The sequence below is a fragment of the Equus przewalskii genome, chromosome 15 (genome assembly GCF_037783145.1).
Source record: "Equus przewalskii isolate Varuska chromosome 15, EquPr2, whole genome shotgun sequence".
In the NCBI taxonomy this organism is placed as follows: Eukaryota; Metazoa; Chordata; class Mammalia; order Perissodactyla; family Equidae; genus Equus; species Equus przewalskii.
The window spans coordinates 74771345-74786882 of record NC_091845.1 but is presented as its reverse complement, the minus strand read 5'-3'; the positions used below and the strand labels follow the sequence as shown (position 1 = coordinate 74786882).

The window sequence follows — 15538 nt, the reverse complement described above, 5'->3', positions numbered from 1 at the left end:
AAAAACTGCAACTTTTCTCATTAAGATGAAAAATGATAAGCCACCTCTGGTGGTGAGCTGTTTCTCAGGCTGTCTGATTGGGCCCTTCCCACTCTGTTTTCTTTCTGCTTTTTAAAATTACATGTTCACAGAAACAAGCTAAACAGTACAAGAGTATGAAGATTTGGATAAACTCTTTTCCGTCCCCTAATCTCAGCCCTCCAAGATGAGCAGTGTGGACGGCCTGCTGTGTAGCTTCCGTGCCTTTCTCGGTGCTTACACGAACACATGCACACACAAGGGTCCTCCCTGGAAAGACAATCAAACTGCACAGGTCACTCCCAGATGCTTTCCCCTGCTTACTAATATGTCAGGGACCTCCCCCAGGTCAACACACACGCATCCTGCCCATCGTGTGTAACAGCTGCTGAATATTCTGTAGTTTGGCAGCGGCAAATTTATTCAAGCTTTCAACCAGTGTCCTCTGAGCTGGACATTCATGCTGTTTCCAGCTTTTGTTCTGCCACCACAGACACTTCTGTGATAAACAGTTCAGGCACAGTGCTTTTATTCTATAGGGGATACCTGCCTGGAAAGGGGACTGCCGGACCAAAAGACCTGTAAATTTGAAGTTTGATAGCCAGCCCCATCCCGGCCATTCCGTCCTCCCTCAGCCCTGACGTTCTGTGCTCCAGCCCAGCGGGAGCGCCCAGGGCTCTCTGCACTGGGCACCTGGCCATCTGTGCCAGCCTTGCCCCCTGCCTTCTGCTCCAAAGGGGAACTCTGGGTACACTACCAGGAGCACAGAAAGCAGAGCCCATGGTGCACAAACTGTGGGGACCTCTCTGTTCCCCCAGGGCCCAACTCAGGGCTGGGGTCTCAGGAGACATCTGGGAAGGAGGTTTGTGGCAGGAACGTGGAATGATGGGGCGGGTTCCCTGGCATGGTACTGTCAGAAGAGGGCTGCAGGTCACTGAGCAGTGGAAGCAGAGGTACCTGTGCCCCAAGGCCTGGCCCAGCTCCTCCCGGCCCAGCTCAGCCCTCCTCCTCACCTGCCCAGGAAGTCATCCTTATCAGGGTCCTCGTCATACAGGTCCACCTCCAGGTCCTGCCCAGGGACTTCATACACTATGAACTAGAAGGAAAGAGGGGTGACGTGACCCGCACACCACAACAGCTGATGAAGAGAGATCAAACGTGACCCAGGAAAGCCAAGTTCCAGCTCCACCACCTGCAAGCTCTGAGTGCTGGGCAGCTTCCTGCCCCTCTCAGCGCCCGGAGAACCCCACGTGTAAGAGGGAGTGGACCCCTCCCCTGCAGGTGGCGAAGCTCAGAGCCACGTGCCAGCCCACGGCAGGGGGTGCTCAGGGGACACGGCTGCTGAGTGTTCTGCAGGGGCCTGACAGCTTCCAGAACACTCAGCAGGCTGGGGGGCCTCCCCTCACATGGTGGGGTTGCGGCTGAACTGAAGGAGGAAGGTCTGGCCCCAGCAGGGAGGCTGAGAGGACTGGGGAGAACTGCCTTCGAGGTTCTCTCTTTCCTTTGATTTGAAAACTTCCAGCAAAGCTGACCGGTGGGGAAAGGCAGTGGGAATTCACCTACTAGCTGTCCCTCCAACGGGGCCAGAGCAGCTCACCTCTGGAATCCTGGTGGATACGGGAAGCAGGAGTTACACACACCTGTCTGCCTGTCCCGAGAGCCCACTCCTCTGGCCCAGTGTCACCCCAAGGGTATGTGAGGACGATGAGGGAAGGCCCGCCCTTGTCCGTGCCCAGCACAACCCAGAGAGGAGCCCAGAGGGCATGGAGAGCAGCCAGGAACAGCTGAGGAGACCCTCACCTCAAACACCTCGTTCCAGGCGGGGTTCAGGTTCTTGTAGATGGTCCTGCTCCGGAAATGCTGCAGGCCAATGCTCACCTTGGCATACGGGTCTGACTTGCCTCGGATCCCCAGGAAGTTGTCCTTCTGGGCCAGCTTCTCCGCCTCCAGCAAGTGGACTCTGATCACTCCCTGGAAATTGTCCCAGCATGGAGGTCACAGCTGCTTCCTGGGCCATGCCAGCCCGCAAGGCCCGCAACATCAGAGCCAAGGCCTTCAGACGTCACCCCGGCCCCATCTGACCCTCTCTGTGGTCTCGATGGGGAGAAAGAAGCCAGAGACGGCTGTCTCCTGGCCAAGGCCACACAGCAAGTGATGGCACGGCACAGGGCTCTGTCCACCGCATCGCATTCCTGGCCTTCACCACCCTCCCTGCCTCCAACCTGTCACCTGAATGGCTTATTCAGCTGCAGCTATTTTCTACTCCTGTGCCAACAAGCACCCCACCTGAGGAGCCTGCCGTCTTTGTTCCAGCCCGTCTCTGTAACCTGCATGTAGACTGAGTTGCACTGGACGCACACCTGTGGGCACTGCCTGCTGCTGGCAGTGGGTCCCCGGGCTCACAAAGGCCCTGGCCCCAAGTCTCACCCCACTCCCCATACTCTGCGCTGTCATGGGCAGAACAGAGCACAAGACTCGGGAAAAACACAGTTCACAGGGCTAGTAGGCCTCCTGCCTAGAACTATTTGTTGTTGTTGTTGTTGTTTCCTCGGAGGAAGATTAGCCCTGAGCTAACTGCTGCCAATCCTCCTCTTTTTGCTGAGGAAGACTGGCCCTGAGCTAACATCCGTGCCCATCTTCCTCTGCTTTCTATGTGGGACACCTGGCACAGCATGGCTTGACAAGCAGTGCCATGTCCCAACCCGGGATCTGAACCGGCGAACCCCGGGCCGCTGAAGCGGAACGTGCGCACTTAACTGCTGTGCCACCGGGCTGGCCCCTATTTTTTTTTGAATATCAGTAAATACACACGCATTTGCCCTTTGACCCAGCAATCCCACTTGTAGAAAGCCATCCTAAAGGCAGAGTGGCAAAAATATAAAAAGACACATACAATGCTATTCATGACAGCACTACTTGAAACAGCAAAAGACCAGACACAACTCATCCATGCATCCGTGGACAACTGGTTAAATAAACTACAGCACATTCACACTGTGGGGTACGATGCAGCTGTAAGAAAATGAGGGAGGAGGGGCTCCATCCGCCCCGTCAGGAAGTGATCCCCGTGACACAGGAAGTGATAAAAGCCAAGTGGGGAGAAATGCAGTGTCCTGCCGTCCAAGAGCGAGGATGTGAACATAATCAAATATGCACGCACATGACCACATGTGTGCGTCCACTCACTTCTGAAAACAGTGGGAATACTGGAAGGATAAGACATTACTTAGGGGGGAGGGCGGAGACGAGGTGAGGGAACATAGGGGTAGAAGCCAGATGCCTAAAAATACAACTTGTTCTTCCTATTGCACTTTGGAAGTGTGCAAATATTTTACATGATTGTAAAAGGAACTTAAGGAAAGCTTAAACCCTGGAAATAGAAAATGGTATGAAACAAATCACTGTAAATATTCATGGCCAGTTGTGTCACAAACACACAGAGAGGAACTATTCCAAGTGAGTTTAAATCGCAGCAACCTGACGGGACCTCTGTGCTGGGATATGCCGTGGGGGCAGAATGCTGTCAGTGGTGGTGATGTGGGTGAGGGCGCTGCACTGTTATTCTGAGACTGCCCAGCATGCAGAGTGGGATAAAGCCGATGCATCACGGGAGGGCTGAGGGATGGGCTGCTGCCCGGCTGGCCTGGGCGTCACCCCCATGAGGCCTGAGCAGACCAGTGCCTCACAGCTGGTGTGGGTGGTGAACATGGGCGTCTTCCCTGATCCTGAGGCCCTGACTCCCAGCCCTGCAGGGCTCAGGCCCATGTGGCTTCCTCAGGGGCCTCCTGAGGCAGGCCCAGGATGGGCGAGGGCAGCGGGGCCGAGCACCCCAGGAAGCCCCGCATCCTAGCTTGACCAAGCACTGTCCTTCCCAGGCAACCCCAAGGATTCTCCCCACCCCTAAGTGACGGAGTCAGGAGCCTCATGTCCCTGAAGGGAGGATGGGAAGCTCCTGGAGGTTCCTGGGGGGAAAGTGACTGCCCATAGTCCCCAACACAGGCCACATGGGCGGACGAAGACCCAGGGAGGAATGCCACCTGGACTTTGCCCCTCCCTAGAGGGTGACCTTGGGCAAGTCATTCAACCTTCCCGAGACTCAGTCTTGGCCCTATAAAATGGGGATGCCACCCCCTCACAGGGCGGAAGTAAGGACTGCCATCTGGGAGTACACTACCCCACCAGCTCGTCTGTCCCTCTACTCTGGGCCCGGCGCGGTGGCCAGTGCGGGTACTCACACAGGGCAGAGGGAAGCGCAGGTTGGTCACGTCCAGCCCCTTCTTCACGGGCACAGTCACGCGGTTGGGCAGCACCAGGTGGGCGGCAATGAGGTCCTCCAGCAGGCTGTCTGACACCTCGCTGGGGAGAGCAGGCACCACCAGCTGTGGAAGGGTGGCTCTCCCTCCCCCAGGCCACCTGCCTCCACCCATCTCTGGAGCTGGACCCAGGAGCAGAGCCTGCTGTGGTGTCCCCACCCGGGAGAGAGCAGCCCTGGCCCCAGCCTGCCTGGAGGGGGAGCGGTGGGGTCTACATTTGACGGCCCGGCTCCCCTAGTCCTGCTTTGTCCTCTGAGGCATCACGGCAAGGCAGCAGGGAGTGCTGACCTGGAGCCTGTGTTAGAATCTCAGCTCCACCCACCACGAACTGTGGGCCTCGGGTAAGTCACTAACCTTGATGGACTTGCTTCCTCGTCTCTAAAATAGGATAATCACGCCTGCCTCCTAGGTTGTTATGGCGGTGAGTTCACGGTAAATGATAGGTAAGTGGTTGCTGTCATGGCCCTTCCACGCCCTGACATCGTATCAGAGTTCCCTTTGTTTACTGCCTGACTCCATCTCCCAAGTAAGGGAGCAGGGACAGGGCCTACAACAACATGGGCACACAGCTGGTGCTCAGTAAATATTTTTTGAATGAAAGAATGCATGACTGGATTCTCTGCATCCAGGGGCCGAGGTCAGTGGAATGTCCCCAGTGAGCGAGCAAGTGGTCCTCCTCGCAAGTGGGGCAGCAGCTGTCTGAGCCTGGCAAGCCAGCCACCCTGGCTGGTCCAACTGTCCCTCTCTCCTGGGGAGGGGTGTCCACATGTGGCTGGAGTCCTTCTCTGTTCCTCTCGGTGTTGCGGGTAGCCCCAGGAAGGTGGGGTTTCCCAGCCCAGCTCCTCCTCACTGGCCTCTGCTGTGACAGCCACTCCCCCTCACATGTGTATCTGATGCCATGGTCAGGGGAGGCCACATGGGCCTCTCCCCACATACTTGGGAGGGGGTAGAGTAAGGACAAAAGGAGGACACTCGTGTGTGTCTACACCCACTGTGTCACCCCCACACCCACCGTGGTGTTTTCCCAGGGACCCCAAGATAGAGGAGCCAGGCTCCCCTTTTATTGAGGAAGAGCCCAGAGAGGTGAAGTAACTTGTCCAAAGATACAGTTGCTAAGCAACAGAGCCAGAAGCCTGGTCCAGCTGGGTCTGGTTCCAGAACTCATGCTGTCATCAGGCCTGCTGCTCACCTCTCACCCACAACTCCCCTGCTCACCTGCAACGTGTGTGTTCTGGGTGCAGCGCCTGCCCACAGAGGCCACGCAACACTGTTGCCTCCCACTCCCACTCCGAACACCGACATTCCTCCGCTCGGGGGGAGGCCTTGGTGCCCGCCCCAACTCCTCACACATGGAGTGGGGAGGGGGCCACAGCCAGGGTGCAGCTCCGGGCCCTGACTGCACAGCCCGGAGGGCCCCATGGGTAGCATCTGCCTAGCGGCTCTCAGGGCACTTACTTGATTCCTGGCGCATCCAGCAGGTTGGTCAGGCCCGTCCAGTTGATCTGCAGGTGCTGCAGGGGCAGAGGGAGACTGTCAGGCTGGAGGGAGCCAGAAGCCCAGGGCTGAGAACCCTCTGCAGGGGAGTCAGGCAGGTGAGGTGCCTCCCAGGCCTGCTCAGGCCTCGGCTCAGGATGGGCCGGGACCACCACAGGAGTAGGCCAGCACCCAGGGCACAGGCCGGCCTGGACTCAGAGAGGTCTGAGCTATGGCCTCCTCACCACCTCAGACTACCTGTGTGACCTCAGCAAGCCAGTTCTCTGAGTTGTTTCCAGGTCTTGGGGAGAGCAAGTGGCCTTAGATTGAGGAGACGAGGAGTTGCAAGTGCCCAGGTCCAGGGGGCTCAAGCAGTGTCCACTCTTGGGCTCAAAGCCAGCGCCTGGGCCAGTGGGTGAGGGCTTCCTCACAGGGAGCGGCAGTCCTGCCCTCGCCCCTGGACTCACCGGCTTTTGAAGGAAGAACATGGTCACGGCTCCCACGAAGGGCTTGTCCACCAGGAGGGGCTCCAGGATGACCCGCAGCGTGCCCTGCAACTGCACGGGCACAGAGGCCGGTGAGGGACCTTGGCCTCCCTTCCTCCTGCACCTGCTGCACTCAACTGAGGCCACTGCTGTCTCATTCAGGCCCCTGCCACCCCCAAATGTCAGGCCACCTGCTGTCATGGCAGGGACCGCACTCGGGGAACCGAAGCCTGCACATGGCTGCCACCCCTTTGCCAGGTAAACAGGGGCCATGAGCTGGCCCTCACTGCCGTCCACTGCCACGCGGGCCTGCAGCCCTGCCCACATTTGCGGCTGGCCCGGCCAGCAGGGACCCAGGAGTGCCTTCCAGCTCCAGCTCCGCTCCTCCACTCCTGCCGCCAGATACTTCTCCTCGACCCACTCAGTTTCCAAGCACCGGCTCTGCATCGCTCCATAACAGAACCTCTCCGTGCCCCAGGCAGCCGAAGCCTCTGGGGGGACTTTACACACAGGCAGGCGTGGGGTGGCGCTTTGGGGCTGCGCAGCAGTTTGGTGAAGCTCAGCCACCACTCCCTGGCCGTGGGACCTCGGGCCTGGAGTCCCCTGCTCATTACCAGCATCTGTGTTTGGTGTCATCATCCCCATCCACAGCCTGCTCCCCACTGCCCTGACCCCCACCCTGGGGCAGGAATTGGGGAGCAGGGACAGTCCCTCCAGGCTCCACCCACCTGGATCCCGTTCACACCAGCCTGTATCTTCTGCAGCTCCACACTGATCTCGCAGTCCCCGATGTAGCTGAAAGCGGGAAGGGAGAAGGAAGGTGGAGGGGAGGGATGGGTCCACCACTCAGAGAGGTCAGGAAACTCGCCCAGTGTCACCCAGCCCAAACCCAGGTGGCCGGCCAACAAGCCTAAGCCCTGCATCACCTCCCTACCAGCCTCGGGCTTTCTGGGTTCTGTGCAGACACTGACCAGGCCCAGACTCTGGGAGGCAGCCCCCCAGCTCCCTGCCCCCAGGTGCCCCCTGCACATCCTCACCTCTGCTCAAGAGGGCAGTGACTCTGGGCAACACCTCGCCCCATGACACCCCACAGATGCAAAGGAGGGGCTCTTGGTGAACACACTGCCGACTCCTGTCTCTTCCCCGAGAACACGGGGCAGCCACCCCCACCCCGCTCACGTCCAGCCATTCCCCTAGTCACTGCTGGCTGGTGGAGATGGGCAAGGGGAACAAGGGCTCAGAGCTGGAGTCCAGCTGGGGGCTGTTGCCACAATTGGGCACAGGGAGCCCAGGCTGATGCCCTTGAGGGTAAAGATCAGGAGACCCTGTCAAAGGACTGAAGGAAAGGACTAACGGAGGGAAAGGGCGGCCCCCAAATGCTTGTGGGGGCCGCAGGGGCTGTCTGAGCTGATTGGGAGCTGCGTGGGTGGGCTGGATGACCCTGACATGCCCCAACTAGTCATACAAGGATCTTGTGGCAGAGCCTTGGGGCCAGGAGTGCCCAATAGCCATCACCATCCCAACACTCTTGAGACCAGCCCCCAAATAGGGTTGGGTGTTCCCAGAGCTGACTCCTGTCTTCCCAATGAGCTCTCAGTGCCAGCCTCTGGGCTAAGGACAGGAAGTATGAGACATCAGAAAGGAACGGCAACATTCTGGAACTTCAGGAGTTGATCTTTAGTCCTTTAAAATACAAATCTCACCACCTCCAGGAAGACTTCCTAGATTGAATCTCTCTTCTCTCCAACTCAAGCCTATTACAAACCTCATTCCAAAGAGGAGCCCTTGCCCAGCCCACTGAACTCGTCGCTCATGTGCCTTTGCATCCTTGAGTTTTTCTGAAGTGCCGCAGAGCCCAGTTCTCCCACTGGTCTCTCACAGTCTGTGCCTCGAGCTCCTTGGGCCTCCCCACACCTTCTTGTCACACTTGCTCCCTCTTGCTCCATCCCCTCTGAGGCAGCTGGTCTGACCTTCCAGGTGACCTGGCCCTGGCCTCCCAGAAAGCTCTGCTGCCTGGGCCTTGGTGCCAAAGTATGTGGTGCCTGGGCTGATGGGAGAAGCCAGGCCTGGACTGAGGGGTCAGCCAGCCATGGCTCCCCTGGACCATCCATTCTCCTGACACTCCTCCCTGTCCCAAGCAGGGACCTCGTGCTGCAGCCTGGGGCGGGGGGTATGTGTGCTGTGAGGAGCTTTCATACCCCAAATTAGAGTGTATGTATGCCACGCCATCTTCAAACTGGCGGTGCCTACAGTGTCCCCTGCACCCCACACCAGCCCCAGGGCACGCGGGCTCACCATATCTGCAAGTCCAGGACCACCTGTCTCCGGTTGTGCTTGTTGGTGTGCGCCTTGACTCCGTTGACCCTGGGGCACTGGGAGAGATGCCAGAGGGCCGGGTCAGCAGGGGTCTTGCAGCAGGGGACAGCTGCTGCCCCCACCCAGCAGTGGGCTCTGTCCGCAACAACCAGCATGACCACTGCACTCCTGGGACGAGGCACAAACACAGAAACCCACCCCGCAGCCCCATCTGTCCTTGGCACCCTAATACTGCCCTCCCAAGAATGTGTACCCTTCTTTCTCTCCCTCCTCCCACAGGTATGGACTGAGCACCTGCTGGGTGCCAGGCCCCAGACTGCGGAGAAGGCAAGGAGCAGGGCAGGCTGAGCCGGGAGCCTGCCTGCATGGCTCACAGCCCAGCAGAGGAGGCAACGGGGTAGGGCACACGAGGAGGTGCAGCCCATGCCACCACATCGGGGTCTGGGGCCTCCAGGAGCTCCTCCTCACCCAGCTTGGGGTGGACGGGGGTTAATGAAGCCTTCCTGGAGGAGGAGGCATTTAAACAGTTCTGACAGATGAGCAGGAGTTGGCCCCCTAAGGGCAAGGGAAGAGGGCAGTGTCCCTGACTGAGGGATCCGACCCTAGGAATTGAAGTGCCCCACCCCAGGGCCACGGTCCCAGCCTCAGGGGCCGAGGGCTGAACTCCTAGGTACCTGTTCCTCCCCCCTCTGCCCAGACTCTTATCCTCCTGTCGGGTGGCACTGGAGTGGCGCGTGGTTATTATTCATCAAGGATAAAAAATAAATGTCACTTGAATTTGAGTTAGTGATATGCATACGGAGGTGGGGAGGGGTGAAGTTCACTGACGTCTGCAACTTAGTTTGAAATGCATTTAAAAAAACGACAAGGGGAACGGATGCAGAGATACGCACTAAAGCAAACAGAGCAATTTTAACAACAGAACGATCCAGATGGTTCACTGCCTAATGCTCTCAATTTTTCTCTATGTTTGAAATTTTTCATCATAAAATGTCAGAGAGAAAAATTCAACCACACTAGAGGAAAGATTCCATTATCTTTCTATTCTCTCCATAGATGGTGATACTTACAAACGCATTGTCACGTGAAAAGGTTATCAGAAAGTGCAAAGCAAAAAATGCAGGGAAAAAAGTATTATAGGGACACGTTGAGCAGTTAATTACAATTATGTGTAATTTTTCCAGAGTTTGTCATGTCTTTTTAAAATGTATAACTTGCTAGGATTTATTTCCTCATTCTTTCTCATATTTATTTAGTACCAATTTTTGTCCTAATTTTACATTTTTAATTTTATACTCTTTTTCTTTAAGGGAATCCCCAGAATTGTAGAAGCTTCAGGCCACACAGCACCCTGGCTCTGCCCAGGCCTCCAGGGCCTTGATGTTAAAGACCCAGAAAAGCCAGAGGAAGCCTGGGGGACACTGACCAACCCCCACAGCCTGGAGCCTGCTCCCGGGCTGGGGTTGGTTTGCATGCCCCTGTCAAAGCTCAGCCAGCCTCACGACCCCCATCTGCAGAGACGGGTCCTGGGAGAGGCTGCCCGCCTGGGGGCCCCACCACAGAGAGGAGGGAAACCACCATCTGAGCATCTGCTCTGTTCCAGGCAGAGCCGGACAGGCCCAGGGCTTACAGTTAGGTGAAGGGTGCCAGGCTGGCGTTTGGCCTCCACTGGCAGAGCACTACTCACACAGCCATGCAGAACGACCCTGAGGCCAGGACTATCAGTCATGCTTCACAACCACCTCACTTCCCTTTTACACATGAGGAAACTGGAGCTCAGAGAGGTTAAGTCACTGGCCCAAGGTCATCACAGCACAGAGCAGAGTTGGGCATGGACATGGGAATAGGAGGGAGCTGGAAACACTCATGGGCATGAAGGAAGGGGGTGTGGCAAGTGCACTGGGTCCTTGCCAAGCCCAGGAAGGTCACATAAGGAGTCCTCTGTGACCCCCTCAAAGGAGAGGAGGTGAGAGGAGGGGATGTGAGAGCCGAGGGGAAGTGGGAGGAGCCAGGATATGAAGGCTTTGCATGCCAGGACCAGGAGTCAGGTATTTCTCCTGCAGGGCAGGGCATCTGGTCAGCCAGGCTCTCCTGACATGATAAAAATCATCCCTTAGGATCAGCCACCACCAGGCCTGTGGATGCTGCCAGGAAGGGAGAGCTTTCCAGCAGGGCCACATTCCATGGGCATCACCAGTGAGCAGCACAGCCGGGCAGGCTCTGCTATCAACACAGCAGTCTGCAGCCTGCTGGCTTTGTCCGCTGAATTCTTCAAATGCCAACCCAGACGTCACCCCCTCCTGGAAGTCTTCCCTGACTGCCACAGCCCCACAACGCTCCAGTCCTGAATTCACACATTCCTCCACCATCGTGCAGACACTGCCACATTGTCATCCACCAGTTAATGTGTCTGCCTCTACAACAGGACAGTGACCTTCCTGCAGGCAGGGGCATGGCCATCCGTCTATGTACGGTGCCTCGCACACAGCCATGCTCAGTAAGTCAGACATGAACGAACCAGGGAAGGAACGAGTGGAGCAAGAGACGCTGGGACAAGCCAGTCCTGGCAGAGTCTGAGGGGCACCAACCAGAATCTCCAGGGCTCAGGCCTGCCTGACCACCCCCCCCACTTGGGGCCAGCGGGGCAGGGCTGAGCACACCCAGGGCTGGGGACAGCTCTCAGCAGACTCCCGCATTCTGACAGCTGCTTGTTCCAGAGCCAACCAGATGGCCACGCCTCTCATCTGCCGGGTGATGGACATTACTGCGGCTCTCTGCCTGGGGGATCAAGATAAGACTCATCTCGAGGGGGCACTCTGGGGCTGGGGGAGAACAGGAAGCTCAGTCTAGAAAGGGACATGGCGTTAGGTATGTTAACCACAAACTTCTCTTATCCTGGGCCACCTGTCATCTTCACAGAACTAGCGTGGGCTTGTCACACTGACGGCAGAATCCGTTGGTGAGGAGAGAAGTCTACACTGCTCGCGGCCCTGTCTCACTCCGTGAAGGCGTGTCCTCCCCAGCGGAGGCCTGAGGTCAGCGAGCGTGGCTTGTACATCTTTGTATCTGGCTGGCTTCCCCTCATGGCGTGTTTTCAAGATGTTGCTTAAGAAAAGTGGAGTCAGTTCCACCCCTCCTCCTCGTTCTCTGAGCCAGGCTTCCTGAGAACCGGCAGGGGGGCTGGGCTGGGCTGGGGGGTGAGGGGTGGGGGGTCTACAGAGGCCGAGAGGCTGGGAAGGGCAGGCGGGGCTGGCACCTGTGAGGTCCAGTGGGATCTTTTCAGTGGGGTTAGTGACCTGGGGCAAGGGGCGGGGACAGAGAAAAAACGGCAGAGCGGGTCCTGCTGGCCTTCCCCAGGGAGCACCGACCTTCTGTCCGAAGTGGAGCTTGGTGAAGGCAAAGGTCCTCAGGTGGACGCTCTTCTCCCGGATCTTGGGCTCCAGTTTCTCCCGGAACTTGTTTTCCATGATCATGCTCAGGTAGGGCCAGGTCTGGGAGATGACCTGTGAGACCAGGAAGAGAACCTTGGTGGTCCGGCGTGCGCCCCCCCACCCCCACCCCAGACCCACGGCTGCTCAGGACTCCCTGGCCCCGGCGGTGGGGTCGCATGGCCCTCACGTGAGCTGCAGTACCCGTCACCTGCCTGCCCACCCGTCTACCCACCACGCCCCCACCCCTCTGTCAGTCAAGCATCGGAGAACCACACCAGCGGTTCTCGCTCTTGCACAGGCAGTGGGACCCCAAGATTTGGGACCATTTTGCAAAGCACCATGCAACAGTCATTCACTAAACTTAACACCATGAAGCCCTTTAGTTCTGAGCTAAAACAGAAACTAGCTGAACCGACACCGTGGTGTAAAAACAAGTAGCAGGTGTCAGAGGTTTAAGGAAAAAAAAAAAATCAGAAGAGAAAGTTAAATCATTCCCTGTGGATTTAATTTTTCTCTAGCAATCAGGAAAGGCTGCCTTCAGCTGATGTCTGCAGCGGAGTGACCTAAGGCGCTGGTCTGGGAACCAAGCGTGGACCCGGGAGAGGGAGGGAGGCCGAGAGATGGAGAGGGGATCAGAGAGGGGGATCAGAGAGGGGCAGAGGGCGGGTAGCCGGCCACTGTGCTCTCTTTGGGGTAAAGGCTTCTCGCTCTTCCTTCTCGCGGACTTGGGCCTCACTTAAAGATGCGCCTTCCCCGGTTCTGAACCTGTAACTGGAGAGCCTGAAGGCGGCGAGGTGTCAGGGCTGTTCTAGGGGCCAGTCCCTTCTTCCCATGTCACTGCTCTGTCACCTGCTGAGCGCCTCTTGAGTACGAAGCTCTTTGGGACATACTTGGTGCCCTAGTGTGGTCTGTCTACACAGCTGTTCCCCCATCCATGCCCTGAGCTCAGCAGGGAGCCTCTTCCTAACGGCCATGTATCACCCCTACTGTGGGTCTATGTGTTAGTGCAAGAAAGACGCCACGCATGCGGGGACCATGAACTAGCTGGCAACGTGCAGGAAGAACTCCAGTTAGGGGGCACAGCCCAAGGTTTGTCCCAGGGGCCCCGGGCCCCACATTAATCCACAGAAATCCTCTTAAAGCAGCAACCTACTCCCTCCGACTTTTACCCAGAGGCTGGGAAAGGTTTTTGATCCACTCGGCAATGACATTTCCGGTAACGGGAGAATGCCAACCTTAAATCAAAAACCATCAGGAAGGCCTTTTTTATACCTGTCATCCCTGCTACGGGGTAAACTTCTTCCAGAACAGAGGCAAGGCTTGTGTTAGAAAAAGTCCTGAGTCACGAGACTTGGGGGGCGGGGTGCAGGAGTCTTCAGGTTTAGGGCCAGGCTCGGCAGATCAGCCAGGGGCCACTCTGCTTCCTGGGCTGTAAGGGGGGGGGCCGGACCCGGGCCCCACCCCCATCGGACATCCCTGGGGAGTTCCCATGAAGGACCCAACAGCAGTCATTGGGATGATGACAGCTCCACCAGCCTTCACGACATGCCAGGCACTGTGGTGCATTAATTACCCCATTAATCGTCACAACGGCCACGACGCAGGGGCCATAATTATTCCCACTGCACAGATGAGGGAACCAGCTCTGAGAGGTTAGGCAACCTGCCCAGGGTCACACAGTGCCTGTGGATCTCGACTGGAAATCAGGCGAAATCTGGCAGCAGTTGTCACATCACCGCCTTCCTCTCCCCAGAAAGCACTGATCTTGGCCTGGGGTGGGGGAGGGCCCTGGAGGGGGACTTTTCTCTCTGTATTTTCTAACTTTTCTGCTGTGGTCATGCAGTAATTTCACAATTAAAACCAAAAACACTTTATAAAGAAAAGACAGCCTATCAGGTGATGAGAAGAACCTGAGCGTGGGAAGCGTGAGACAGGCAGAAGGCCACCCCGCAGCGGGGAAGGGCCATGTGCGGGGGACCCAGCTCAGGGCCGCGGGGAGGCCGAGGCTGGCCCCAGGGCACCCCGGCCTTACCTTGTTGGCCCACTCGACCCGCTCCACGTCCGGGAAGTGGATCTAGGGAACAGAAGCCCCGAAAAGAAGTTAGACTGGAGACCTGCCGCCCCATGGAGCCGACAGGCGCCCTACGCACGCCCCGCCCTCCGTCCATCCGCAAGGAGCGCACCGTGCGGTAGGGCAGGCGGCAAGAACAGCAACCCGCGGGGGAGGCCGCCGGCTGGGCCCGGGGGCGGTCCGGGGCCGCTTCAGCGGGTCAGCCCCACCGCCCCCGTGGGCCGCCCCAGGGGAACAGCCGCCTTTGCTCCTTGCAGGTTCCGTCCCCCTTATTCCTTTTAATGACACAAGTAATGGTTGCTTCTGTAGAAAAATTGGGAAATGTAGCTAAGCCAAATGACAAATATTTTATCAGAGAAAGCCACTCCAGGATCATGGCTCTTAAAAGTCGATGCATTTCCTTCCAGTCTCTTCCAGAAGCAAGTATGTGCAGTTTTCACAGAAACTGAGGTCACTGTGCCTTTCTGTAAGCTTTTTTTCACTTAACAATATACAGTGTGCTGACTCTGAAGGTAATTAGTGCTTATCTGAAAGGCCAAAGAGGGCATCAGGTCATTTTCACTGACAGCTGGTGAGGGCCTCTCCTTGCCCCTCCTGGGCTCCCAGGAGCCCCCCAAGCCTCTCGCATCCCCAGCAGGAAAGCCCCTGGGGCAGGTCCCATAGTCACACAGCAGAGCTTCCTCCAGGTCACACCCCCAGCCACTGGGCCTGCTGGGTGAGTCCTGCCACATCCCTCAGTTGGGATGGGGTCCCCAAGATGAAGTGACAATCCTGTTGGCTAACCTTTGCATGACATGATTCTGAGCGTGCTCACCCCCTCCCCTTCAAGAGTCTCGGTCTCCAAATATGTCTCCTGAGCTGCTCACCACCTCCCCCCAGAAGGTTTTCTAGGACAGATGGAGGGGTTCTTAGCGTACGGTGCCTGGCAAAAACATGGATCAGTATAATGGTAGTGACAGCCACGGTGGCCAAGCCCCAAGTCCCGAGCACGAGGCCAACTCGGGATCAGACTCACAGTAGGCCAGGGACCCCCACGGTCGAGAAAGGGCCTGCCCTTCCCTCTGGGGGCTCAGAAGGCTCACTGTCCAGGGACTGTGTACATGTGTCCATGCACTTCACACACTAGTGCAGTGCACACCTAGTGCACACCCACAGGTGCCAGGCCCTGGCCCAGCTCCGGGGATGCCCTGAAGGCCCAAACTCAGACCCTGGCCTGGACCACTTGCCAAGGAGGAGAGCCACTCCCAAAGGAGGGGACAGACGCATTGAGTTCCCTTAGGAGGAGTTTTTATCAGCCTTGAGAGGTGAGAGGAGCCCAGTGCTTCTCCGACTCCTGGGACATCATGCCATGCTCGCAGCCTCAGTTTCCCCAGCTCTGGGCAGTGGCCCATACTAACCTGAAGAAGCATTTAACATTACTGGGTACTGAAG

At 57.4% G+C, this 15538-nt stretch overlaps 1 protein-coding gene across 2 annotated transcripts in view; it reads right to left on the bottom strand.

Moving 5' to 3' along the window:
- ESYT3 (extended synaptotagmin 3) overlaps nt 1-15538 on the bottom strand; it is a 49297-nt gene that overhangs the window by 18654 nt on the left and 15105 nt on the right. For both annotated transcript variants that reach the window (XR_011527581.1, XM_070577561.1), the window contains exons 2-10: nt 14069-14110; nt 11974-12108; nt 8585-8661; nt 7018-7084; nt 6272-6361; nt 5787-5842; nt 4254-4374; nt 1819-1989; nt 1032-1114 (exon numbers count right to left, since the gene is read on the bottom strand). Coding sequence is in view for 1 of the 2 variants with exons in the window: in XM_070577561.1 (XP_070433662.1) it covers nt 1032-1114; nt 1819-1989; nt 4254-4374; nt 5787-5842; nt 6272-6361; nt 7018-7084; nt 8585-8661; nt 11974-12108; nt 14069-14110 (842 nt within the window). In the remaining variant the exon portion in view is untranslated. The remainder of the gene's footprint in view (nt 1-1031; nt 1115-1818; nt 1990-4253; nt 4375-5786; nt 5843-6271; nt 6362-7017; nt 7085-8584; nt 8662-11973; nt 12109-14068; nt 14111-15538) is intronic.